A 13,108-nucleotide genomic window follows, 5' to 3' on the forward strand; every position below is an offset into this window, starting at 1 on the left:
ATATGCAATCTCTCCTGTAATCCGAAACGTTCAGCCCACCACGCGGATGCAAAATGACCTTATAATCTTCCGTCAGCAGATGGGGCAGTCGACTCGCCTTGATGATTTGTCGAGCGTTCCGCTCATTCTTCCATTTGTTTCCTGGCGCCTTTTCTACAAAGGCATATTTCTCGCTGAGTCGGGCTCCCAGTCGACCTGCGTCTTGGTGCCTTTTTGCATTTCGCACCAGCCTGACCCTTTTCCAAACTCTTCCGGTGGTACATCTTCTCTGTCCACAGGTACGACCTCTATTTCGGCATCAATCGAGCCTTCGAAGAGGAACGGGGGGCCCGGAAAAGCTCCAACGGCATGTTCGGCCGAGCTCTCCACACCGCCCCGACGGTGGAGACACAAGCGTCCAGTTCGCATTCGCTGAGCTTAGCTGCTGCGTTGACATGACGACTCAAAAACCACGGTTGTTGCCCCAAAAAGATGCAGCCCATCTGTGAAAACGTGGTGTCCAGAAGATCTCCAGGACTTCCGTCGTCCACTGGGGTAAAAAATAGAGCTAAGAACTTCGATATTGTGTAAATAATAATTAAAAAACTGCGGAGCCAGTACGACGTGCGTCCACACTCCATGGCCCCCAAGCGGCGATCCTGCAGAACTTTGACTTCTTTTTTTCTTTTGTGCCCGCTGGAAATGGAGGCTGCCTTTGGACGCCTAGCTGCCAGCCCGCCCCTCTTCTCAAGTGGCCTGAAGCCTTAGGAGGAAGAGGAGCTGGGCAGTTCGTGGCTTCTGGCGCGTGCAGTCGCGATGCTGGTCTGCTCGACCGCGAGGACAACCTCTTGGCACTCTGAATGGGAGCACCGTGACAGTGCAATACTGGTGCAACACTGGTGCGACAATAACACACAGCAGGTTTGACATCTGCATTTGCCGATGCCTCGCGCGGTGGATTTGGCGTCTGGATAAGTCAACAGCAAGTGGTGGCATATCTGATAGAGACTGCAGGATTGTGAATTGTTGTCTGTATAATTTGTGCAGTGTGGTGGCCTTATTGTGGTCTGTTTCAAGTGAAGTTAACGGACGCACTTGCACGAGGCTGGGAAAAAAATAAGTACGATACCCCACTGTGGGTGGGTGACACCATGTGTAACCCACACTATTGCAAGTAATGAGAAATGTGCCACAACTGACCAGTTTACCAGAGCTTTGTTTCTGTGAGTACAACCCTACATTGATTAACGTGTGCCAGTCTTCTGCCCATCATAATCACCTTGACATGTCCTCGTGTCTCTTCAGTGACGGTACAGGGCACTGACTCTAACCTTGCTGAAGGAATAATTGCACAAAAGACGTGCTGTCGACATCACCTGTCTCTCGTGTTACACCACATCAAAGGGAGGCCAGTAATGAGCGTTGTGTTAACCAATAAAGCGACCGCTCGTTCTTTTTGCTGCATAATCGTAACTCGCTTCTTTGTGCGTCGTTTCCTTTCAGCATTTGGTTCGCTCCTGTCTGCGCGTGTTTTCAACCATAGATAAGAAAAAGTATATTGCTTGGAAGGTCATCTGGATGCCACATTATAAGTTTCAGTGTAAAGCAAATATTTCTTTTTGTGGCCTTTTCTTCACAGCTGTACAATATATTTTAGGGATGTGTCAATAGTGTTACTAGAGGTTCAGTGAGAGCAGAATAGCATGCAAAGAAAATTGAACTGTGTTTTATGTAGAACACCAGCAAACAGTGTTCCAAATTATAGAAGGCCATTTCTACCCCTAATATAAAATGTTCACATCGTGCTGTTCATATATTACATTAAAACCACGAATCAGGCGTTAGGCTTGAGTAAGTAGGTTTTCTGTACAAAAACCTTCTGAGTTCATATTGCTGTTTATTTCTGTGCAATCAACGTTCTGAAATGTTAGGACTATTAGAAGCATATTTTTGCTTACGGGTAGCATACATTCAATATCTTTGAATATTTGCACCCTTCCACACCTCTTGTTTTATTGTTCCAAATGACGTTAACAGCTCTGTAGAGTGCAGTTGGTTTGAACTTGCCAACAAGCACCAAAAGGTAAACGTGGCCAGCTGGTCAATTCGGCACAATTCGGGCATGTATGGGTGCTCCTGTTTGTTCTTTAAGCCGAGATTAATACTATAGCAAGGGTGCAGTACTGTCCCGAGTTGGCCTTTCCAACAGGTCATGCCACCACAGTCAGTCTTATGCCCTATGAACGGTGTCTAAAAGTGCCTAATTTTTTTTCGGCATAGCAAGCCCAGGTTTCATGTGTGTTTTACATAGCACATGGTTTTGAATAAGTCCGGAGATGTTTATATACGCTGGCTGCTCTAGGTAGCAGTTATTATGAAAGTAGTTTAGTCTTGAACGCAAGTAACGCTGTTGTATAAACACAGCAGAGGATGACATCCTCCATTATCGTTAAGCATAGGAAAATTGCTGAGGTATCAAAACCAATTTTTTAAACTCTTTGTACTCTCCTCGCATGCCTCATGCGTAGCAATTTTTTTGCCTGTCTTGGAGGCGGTGGTTTGCAGTGACTGCCGAAGCTGCACATCCGACTGATTGTTCTGCCATTAGTTAAAACTGAGAGTTATGACTTGATGGGCTGAGAACAATTGTTTCGTGTGGAAATACCAATCTCATCGACTGATTTTCTCATTAGCTCTTATTTTTTCAAGGATCAAAAAAGTGTTGCGGTTATCCTAGCAAGATTGCCTGCTAGGTATTCTTCCTAAATTGCGCTGTGCTGTACATGCATTAATACATCATGGCAGAGCTTTGTTAGTGCTAGCATTTTGGCAGTGTCAGCACTAGTTTTACGACATTTTCGCCATTGTGCATAATACTGTTGGTGATAATTGATGCAAGGATTATGAGGTGTCCCTTGTGACTTCGGCAAGGTGCCTCAGGTTTCCTGGGGCAAAGTTAGATGCACAACTGAACAAGATCTATGCGAATATTTTAGATAGCATTTGAGTGGGGAAGTCTGTGGTATCTGATATTGGGAGCACAGGGTGCCCAAGTTGTACTTAACTCGGGTAGGCCTCATAGCCCCCACTGGTATCAGCTCTGCTTAACTGTGGCTTGCCCCGTCACTGCCTATCCTGGTAAACTCTCTCTGGAAGTAACGCGCGGCTGTTGAGAAAGCAAATTGTCCTCTGCCACTCTAAAATCCTGAAAGCACAGCATCTATGGATGGCCTTGCTTGGCATCTGTCGTACATTCTTTCTTGTCAGGCGAAAGCTCTATGTTGATCAAAGGGTGGCAGTGGAAGCAATAATCTAAACAAAATGTCTTTCACTTACTGACCTTTTGTGTTCTTACATGCTTAAAGGCAATTTGGTTTTTCTTCGTGCATTTGGTTTTTCTTCGTGTTGTATTTTCTTTGTATTCAAGGCGTGTGACTGTTGCATAGTTATTGATGCACCCCGCATGTTTTTCACTCCCGGTTGTTTTTAAGGTTGTGTTGTTTTGTTTTTTACCATGCGATATAGGTAATTCTATGACTGTCAACATTGTGCATTGTTTGCCTATCCGACTTCATTATCAATCATTGCTGCCCCGCAACGGTTGACGTTCTAGCAGCGTGTTAGCGAAGTTAAGAAGTGCTCATACCTCCGGAACAGTAACGCAAGCTCGCAACGTCTGTTGCTGGCCACCAGAACTGACGTCTGTTGTTGACATAGTGCTGATAACGCAGAGGGGCACATACCTGAGCTGTAATTTCTGGTTTAGTCTTGTTCAGACAGCATCTCTGTTGCGAATAAGAGTTAGGACTGCGATTTCCAAGCAAACACTGAATCCTTGGGCATGCCAGTGCTAGACAATGCATGTTTGCCCACACACTGGAATAGAGGTGCCATTTTTAAACCGCTGCACTGTGTCCTCTACGGGGACGGTGTTTCGAAGGTTATGCGTGCTTTCTTTAGGATAGCGCTAACTGTTGGGGGGATGAGGATGGCAGTGCACTTAGGTCGTGGTGTTTGTAAAAAACCGGAGCTTTGAGTGTTCGGTCTCCACCGCGTCACTAATGCGGGGAGCCAGTGTGGCTCGCTGATGGCGTTTAGTGCACATCTTTCATTTGATTCTACTGCTGATACTGAATGCGCTTTGCATTCGTCATTGATGGCGTATGGGGAACAAGTACTATAATGTGATGCTGCTCACAGTGATGTCGGTGTTTTGAATATACGCAACACTTAGTTTTGATTTCACGCCAGAGATTTTAACTCGTTCTAGCGTCACAGCTGGTTGGAAGTGTGCCTCATGTGAAGAGGCTTTCAAAGTCTGGGATCCATTAGGCCTCTAGACGTTTGTTCGAGAAAGAAAGCTTTTATTCAATGTTGGATGGACTGTACGTTGCTCAAAAGACTGTTTTCTTGCGGCTGTCTGTAAAAATATTGTATTGCATGCGCTGAACGGTATACGACTTTTTTTTACTGTGACTTTTATATTTGTCTATATGTGCTTTCTTTAAGAATGACATGACTTTTGCAATCTGGCTGTGATGTTCTGTAGTGTTTGGCCAGTTAGCGATGAATGTTGAAAGTTGTCGTGCGGAGTGAAAAGATGCTGTTTTGTTTGGTTTTACATATAAATGTAAAACAAATGTATATATTCTATGCACTGACAGTTTGAATTGTTGGGAAGGTTGTGTACCTCAAAGGCATTGCTGTTGTTAGTCAAGCCTACGTATAATTTACCACTCAGTCGTGCGCGGCCTGTTGCAATTTTCGGAAAGAGACGATCTATTGTCAGTTGCAGAGGAGAGTGTGCGATTGCTTTTACATTTAACCAAACCAGATATATAGTGACAATCAGGATATTGCTAATGCATAATGTACGCAGCTTGCCATGTGAGGTACTTTTGGATCAGGCAGTAACGTCTCCATTTTTCATGTTTGTGTTGACTAAGAGTGGACAATTGCAGCACCAATTTTGATGATATTTTCTATAGCCCCATGAGGGAAAAGCAATGAAACGTTTCTATTATAATGAACGCTTCATCTGGATCTAACGTTGCTGCTTTCTTTCTCACTTGGAATTAAAATTTTTATTCTCGCAATCAATGTTTCTGTTGTGTTACTGTTGTGTACGATTCTGTATGTTTGTTCCTGTGGAAAAAGCTGTTGTGATGTGATGAAAGAGAAACTCTTTATCCTTATTCATGTTGTAAAAACCAGCCCCATTGTTTTTGTATTATGGTTAACATTTCAACTGGTCTATAAACTCTGTTTTGAAGCTTCTTTCGTTTTATCTGCAATGGGCACCTTCCTGAAGCGTTTGCTTTTGTTAAAGGAGGTTTCTTAAACATGATTTGTTTCGCGAGCAGGGCTGAGAGTTTTCGGTAATGGTATGAACTAACTGTCGAGAGCGATGTTTTGCTGTACATTGCATGAACCATTTTCACCATACACCAGTTCGTGAATGCGCCTGTACGTGCATGTATGGTATAATCTTTGCTTTGCTGCCAAATCACGTGTATGTGGACATGATGCATCTTAGCCAATTGTACCTTTGCATATGTATGCCATATTGAGAAAGCAAAAGATATGGCTTTGCTGCAGTTGGCAAGCTTGTGCTTATCTGGTCTGCGACATTGAATGTATGAATCTATGTACAAAGTGGTAGTACTGTAATAATTACTCTGCGCTCGGAAAGCCTTCGTATGCATGTCTACTGTTGCTTCAGCCCAGGCTGTTGGCACCCAGCGAACATTGTTTTAAAGATAAACAGTATGCGTGTTTTTCAGTGTTAGCAACACTTCAAGCAGCTAATTTGTATAGGGGCTTAATCTTTGAAATCACTAATTATACACATTATCCGATTTCTGAAAATGAGGTGTGTTGTAAATCTGAATTTCACGGTATAGGGCATAACGTAGTGTTCACACCTTTGTGCTGCAAAAAAAAGGTGCCTGCTTTGTTTTTTCAGAGTCATACTGACCCGTAAATGGGACATTGTGTGCATGTATCGGCAGTTGCAAAAATTGTTTTATCACACGCTCGGTGTCGTCACATTGGGTCACAGCTATGTACATGCTGTACCTTTTTGAATCTCACTTTCAACTTACTGCTCATTCATTGCTACTTGCTGTCTGCAAACTGAAAGTTAAGTGCATCTGGTTGCTCGGTTGTGAGAATTGCATCGACTCATCCCAGCAAGAGGAGGTGAAGTCGGCGCTAGTTTGAACAAGGGAAAAGGATAGATGTACGGCCCACTTCTAAACGTGGAGAATGCACATTCAAATTTCTCTCTAGTGATGTTATGAATGGTCTTCGCCATTCAGGTTTACAAGTCATGCATTTTGACAGTAACTTCACCCCCCGTTTCTATAGCTCAGTGTTATAATAGCCACTCTTGTTGTTTTTTGCACATTGTTTAATGCTGTGTTTGTGTAGCCATCAAGCGTTCAGTGTTACCATGCCGGCATGCATTAGAACTAGAAAGTGCTTTCTCCTCGGCTTTTGCTGAAAAAAAAACGACATGAAGCTCATATGATAATATCGCGAAAGAGCACCCAATGCCTGTGTAAATAACACATGTAACATGCTCTAAATTGTGGTAGTTGTGTTGCTTGGTGACGATGGGTAGCATTGCCATAGGACCTTTAGAAAACAGCATTTTACACTTTTTCTGCACGCAATCGGCCGTGCTACAAAAGATTGTTTAATTCTGGTGCGATGTTGATGTAATATTACCAGTAGTGTCGCAGACTCGCCTCACCCCCTAAAAATAAGTCGCTCACGTCTACCATATCTGAAATTCTGCACTGCAGCACTCTCTTGAGACGGTATTGATATTGCTTTTCATGCCCCTGTGTTAAACATTTGTCAGAACTCTATTAGTTCCTTAAATTTAGTGCTTTTCTTTTACCAATGTTTGATGTTTGTCCTCGTTATTACTCTTTATGCCCGAGTGAGTTGCGTGCTATTTGCAGAAGCAGTGCGGGTGGTGCACCCCGGTTACTGGGGGTTGTTTCGCACGATTTATTTTGCCGTTGAGGTGTAAGAAACTGAAGATCTGTTTCTTATTATTTTTTTGAATAAAGGTTGAAAAGTTTCATGCGAACTGTGGACTTTCTGCTGATTTCTTCACAACGCCATAATTTTTGTATGGTTACAGATTTACTCATATGTGAGTACAGCCTTTGTATTAAGGCTGTTTAACCGGTTAAGACACAAATGTGTACTCTGGAAGAACGTTATTGCGGGGAAACTGGAGGCTCAAAAGGTCATTGAGGGGGGATGAAGGGTATTCTCAACGTAACATCAACCGCGTTCAAGTGTCACTTGCAACGTGCTCAAACTCACCACAGTCGCAGAATGCTGACGTCGATGAGTTTCACGCGGAACACGGACACAGCGGCCAGATGCTGCGTCGGCCGCGAGGCGGAATGCAACCGTAGAAGGCGCACGACCGCTTGTGTTGTCATTACAGTTGCTGAATTAATGACGTGAAAACACTCGCTGTTGTCAGTGCATCTAGCGCACATTCTCTTGTACTTGCTTCGTTGTCGGTGAGCTGTTACTCGCCGGTAATACTCGCGCGAAATGATTTCGCTGAAAGTGACGCGCTGGGCCACTGTTGAGCCCTGTTCCATTAGTTTCGGATCGTCACGACACGCGCGCGGAGCAGCTCACGTGCTTTTCGAGCCGGAGAGAGAGTCGTGCCTTATGTGGTGCAATTATATACAAATTCCAAATCCGGACGGAGTCGGTCTGCTTTACATTCAGATGTAAACAAAAGAAGAAAATTCGCTTAGTCAAAATGGCCGACTTCCGGCTACATCGCGGCTTCACAACAAGTGACATCAGGGCCTCTCCTACCTTTCTTTCCTCCGTGCTTCCCGCAGTCTATATTTCTCGGCGGCTGGTTGCGAGTGCGTGGCCGTGGCGCATGCTTAAAAAGTTATGTGTTTGGTGACATTCCAGTCCCGTTTCCTATTCAAAAATAATTTTTTAATGTAAACCGCGTGAAAGTGCGTCACAGTTTTGTGTGTTGACGTGGTCAAGAACTGCACACGCTAATTGGCGACAGATGCACCCAATTTTTTAAACTCTCTGAAACCGAAACTGAAACTGATTAATAATGAGGGGCCTATCAATATTTATTTGTCGCATGCTTAAGCCAACGATGTGTCTTGTCATGACTAACAGGCCTCCAGCAACACATTGCAGCAAAAAATGCGAGGCCAACGTTTTTGTGTCAGTACCCCTTTAAGGATGAACTCTGAAGGTGTTGACAACTCAATGAGTACAATTGGAATGACCAGAGGAGGGCATGCTAGAAGGAACACATTCTCGATCACAATTGGCTCTATTCAAGAAAAAGATATGCAATGGGTGCGACAAATTTGATTCTCCTCGCTGCTACGTTGCCTAACCTGAACGGGATGTAGTTAAGCGCAGATGTCGATCAAACTGCGATCTCTTGGCCAGATTATGATGCACATACAACAATATTCTTGATCTCGATCGGACCTGATCGCGATCAAGAGTGACCGCCTAGCCGCACCAGATCCGGATCTGCCCTGATCATAATCAAAGCTTCCCGTTTGACGATGTGCTGCCCATCACACGATACTAAACAGGTAGAGTGGCACTACAGGCACGGCGCATGTTCTATCGCGATCTAGTCTAATTGTGATTACATTTCTTAGTCGCGATTGCGTTATTAGTGAAAACACATGAGAGAGGGGAAAGAGAGCCAATCAGTCTAATCACAGACGTACAAGTACCGAAAAAAAACTTGCATCAAGCCAGAACTTATTTTTACCTATGCAGTTTATTTGAACTATTACATGTTGTTTGTATTGTTTTAGTTATTAATAAATTATGTCCGAAGCGTTATGCTTAATTAATGGTACAAACTCGGTGGTACCGACTGGTGCGTCCCCAAGCGTCGACATTGTGTTCATGGGCGCGGGTGCAGCGGACAGCGGCAGCCGGAAAATTCGATCTCTCTGCGAACTTATATATAACACAAGAAGATTACCTTGCTGAGTCAGCGATCAGCTCACGAATTTTACTAGTCACACTACCACTTATTATTTATCTGATACACTGCAATGATTCAACTTTCAGGAGAATTTCATATAACAATTCCACCACAGATATTCAACAAATTCTATTATTTCTTCCCCCCCTTCTTTCTTTTCTTTCTGACATTGCGCCAAATTAATCTCACAGTCAAAACACAGTAATCATAATCCCCTAATCTAGAAAATCTATAGGTATTTACTTGCATTAACCACCGGCTTCTCTGCCAATCCCCCTTAGTGGGTGAGAGCCACAAAAGAAAGGAACAAGCAAGCAAGCAAGCAAAATTCGATCGAATTGGTTGCTCGGTGTTCTATGGTGGGTCTGCGGCGCATAGCAGTCTTGCTTCACTTGCCCTGCTTACTCGTGACGCCTGCTGTTGCGTCTCGTCGTCTCTCTGCACGTCGTCCTTGTGCCGAAAACGTTCCCACCGTCATGTGGGTATCATTTCGAAGCACTCGGCGAGCTCGCGCTTTCTTGCCCGATGTCATCACGAGTTCCGTCGTGATGTCCTCGTTTGAAAAGCTTTCCGAAATTCAGCTGTCTTACAGAGAGAGCCGCGACATTGCGTGGTCAAGGAATTGACAAGAGCAGTGTCTTACATAGAAGAAATTTAACGGCGTTTCAAGAACAGCGCGTCCTTACGCCTCGTTCGCGATCTTTGGCATTAGCTTGGTGCCACTTTTTTGCGAGCTACGTGAATTGCTTGAATTGCATCTGAATACGGCTGCGAGCCCAGACGAGATATTGCTTTTTCCAATGTCGACGGTATTCAGAAGTCTTATGTGCTTTGACTCTGCCGAAGCTCTCTCTCTCGCAGCAAGTGGCGCAGTCTGGTGGCGTGCGTTTCCCATTTGATCAATTTGCCGGGTGTAGCTGTCACACCCCAAAACTTCACTTGTTCTACTGACGCCTCTGCATGGTTCAGTAGCGCAAAACGTCTGCTAGCTGCTTAGGTCACAATAACTATCGATATGTGGCTGTTCTGTACGACTTGAACTTGTTCAGATTTCTTCGCTGATGTTGAGGCAGTTTGTCGGGAGATTTATGGCTACACGCGTACAATCGCAAGGTGAGGCTACGTGCAAGGTGAGGAATCTGGGGATTCGGTACGTGCGCATAATTCATCGTGTCGCTTTCGGCATATGAAATCTGATCATCGCTGTCATTCGACTTTGTTCATCAATGTCCTGCCCCCATCAACTGTACTCACCATTCTGTTATCATTGCAGGTTGGCCAAGAAGTGGTGTCTCCAGGACTGAGATTTGTTGGCCACTTGGCAAAGGCAAGTTTGGCAATGTGTACCTCGCACGCGAGAAGACAACCAAGTACGTCGTGGCACTTAAGGTAAATTTGAAGCTTGTCTGCAGCCGTGTTTTGGCACTGACAAGCATGCCAGCTCAGGCAAGTAATACTTCCTGCATTATAAACATGTAGCTGCTAACGAACATGGTCGTCCCAGTTTATTCGCGCACTGCAGGTAATGTAATGATAAAATTGCTCACTAACAAATGTATTTGTTTACTGTGCATGTGTTTATTCCTAAATAGCACCTTGCATGGTCAATGCAGCACGAGCAAAGTAGTATGGTGCATAGATAACACCATAGCTAGAGTGTTTATAACAGCATCAAAGGAGTGCTGACACAAATTTTATATACTTTCGGATTCTTTTTGTAAGTAATAACACTGGTGTCGAATGCCTTAAAAGTAGTATTGTGGTGTTTAAATAGGCGTTGAATAAATAGGCACTGCTGGTTGTGGAATCTTGGGGGTGACTTCCCAGTAACATGTCATTGCAGTGTGACGTCACAAGGAGACAATAATTCACGAGGCTAGCAGTGGCAGATCTTTCATGTGCTGGAGGTGCATAAAAACAGAGATAAGTGAATTGTCATGCAGCAACATCAACAGCATGCAAGGCACTCAGGCATAGAAAATGGCATTCGGTAGCGAAGGCATTGATTTCCTGAATGAAGTTTTTTTTCGGCGGCGCTGCTACACGTCCAAAGCGAATGACATTTGACTTGATGATGTCGATCGCAGCACCTTCCTCGTGAGCATTGGGTAAGTAGCAATAAAAATAAACAAGCTTTTTCTAGCTTCATACACATTAGATAATAATTTAAGGTATAAATAAGTATATCACGCCGTTATCAGATTTCGTTTGTTACTTTGTTTAACCACATTGCAACTGACCGTGTAGCAACCTAGGCCAAAGCTTGTCAGATTCACAGCTTAAAGGAAAATGGTGCCTGTCGCATTTATTTTACAGTATCTTCTAGCTGAAGATCTTACAGTATCTTCAGGCTATTGCCAAAACGCAGTTGAATGAGTTTTGGCAATAGCATTAGGTGACGAATGGCATTTGGGCGAATGCCATTTCATTCATCCGTGTGGCACCGCGCGATTGACATTCAATATTAAGGCATTAGGAGGTAAATGCCATTTTCTCTGCCCGTGTGGCACGGGTATAAGTTCCCAAACTAAGTGAGAATGTGTTGATGGTGATATAGTCATATCGTCTGGATCGGGTTGCCTGTACTCATTGTGTAGGGTAGTCTCAAACAATATTTGAGAAAATAGCAATGCTATAATGTCAAACAAGAACATCTGACGATTTTTCACATGATCAATTTTATCTTGCTGATGTTGGCACCATTACCTGCCCATCCTTGTTTCAGCAATGTGTAAATAACCATTGTGAAACTATTTAGTTTGCAAATCACGTGAAAGATTGTTAACCCACCCCTCATGTAATATCTGCGTCGGGAGACCCTTAAGGTGAATAAACTGAGTTGAATTGATTCGTTGAGGTAATGTTCATTGTGGTGGACTGGCTTGCAGAAGCTCAGCGACAAAAACTTGAAGGTCAAAGTAAAATATTTCATTAGTGTTGACTGACTTCGGTGTGTGGAGAGCAAGAATTCTGCTTTGTGAGAAAACGAAAAACGGCCCTTTTGCAATGCCTCAAAATCGCATCTGTGCGGCTTCATGCAAACAGCTGTGTCATATAGAAAATGTTGAAATGTCAAATTGAATAGCGTGCACCCTTCCAGAGAAAGTTGCAGTTTGAATGAGAGCCGAGATGGTAAGCTCAATTTCCCTATGCAACGCTCACTGCTTGCATACAACAAAACAAACTCTGACCTTGACATGGCTTCATCTTATCTGGGACACACAACTGCTTTCCCTGTAAAGGTACCTCAATGATAAAACGCCAGGCCTGCGCGGAAAGTGCAGCACAGTTACAGCGAAAGCTAGAAAGCGACCTTTCAGAGCCTTTTCTAAACACTCATTGGATAACTGCTGCAAGCACTCCTGCTGGGTACCCACTACATCATTAATGATAATAATTTCTGGGCAGTAGGCCGGCATTTGCTTTGCTATCCTTCGTCATTCTTCTTAGAAGTTTGGTATCTGCTACACACTTGCAAGGAAATTTGTGCCTCTTGTTCATGCAGTGGCTGACGATGACAAGGAATCATGGCTGAAGTGGGTATGCGCCACAGTGAATAGGTGATCAAGAAAAAGATATTGTAGTGGGTTAGAGCATTGGAGGACCCAGTCGTTACACTATTGGCATTGTCGGACTCCTGGTTGTTCCTTTGCTGTTATAAAACACTTCTTTACTCATTTTAATGCGATTCCTTTGCCGGCGTCAAGACTGCCAAAGGAAAGTTAGTGAACAAGTCTCAAGCACCGGCACGAATGCATGGTAGAACTATGGGCAGCTACGCAACGGACCCTGGTTCAAGCCCCACTGTGTCATTGGTGCTAGATTTTTTAGGGGCGAAGCTCCTTAGGGCGTGGGTCTGTACATCCAATGGGGTTTGTTGTTGGTGAAGTATATGGGCACCGATGGCGGTACTTGTAGTTGATTATGCTTGTATTTGATAAAGTTTAAACTAGATCGCGATACTTGTGGTTTATAAACTTAAAACATAATAAATTTGAAACTACATGGCGGTTCTTGTAGTTGATGATGAAAGGTGTGAGATGTTGTATTATGAATTCTGTCACATAAGGAACGTATCATTGGTGGAATGCATTTGTT

The 13,108-nt window shown here is 43.8% G+C and overlaps 1 protein-coding gene across 1 annotated transcript in view; it reads left to right on the forward strand.

Moving 5' to 3' along the window:
* LOC119173702 (uncharacterized) overlaps positions 1 to 13,108 on the forward strand; it is an 82,268-nt gene that overhangs the window by 43,103 nt on the left and 26,057 nt on the right. Inside the window, 2 exon segments of the mRNA XM_075876829.1 lie at positions 10,284 to 10,310; positions 10,312 to 10,399. Coding sequence (XP_075732944.1) covers positions 10,284 to 10,310; positions 10,312 to 10,399 — 115 coding nt within the window.

This window comes from Rhipicephalus microplus, chromosome X (genome assembly GCF_043290135.1).
Source record: "Rhipicephalus microplus isolate Deutch F79 chromosome X, USDA_Rmic, whole genome shotgun sequence".
NCBI lineage: Eukaryota > Metazoa > Arthropoda > Arachnida > Ixodida > Ixodidae > Rhipicephalus > Rhipicephalus microplus.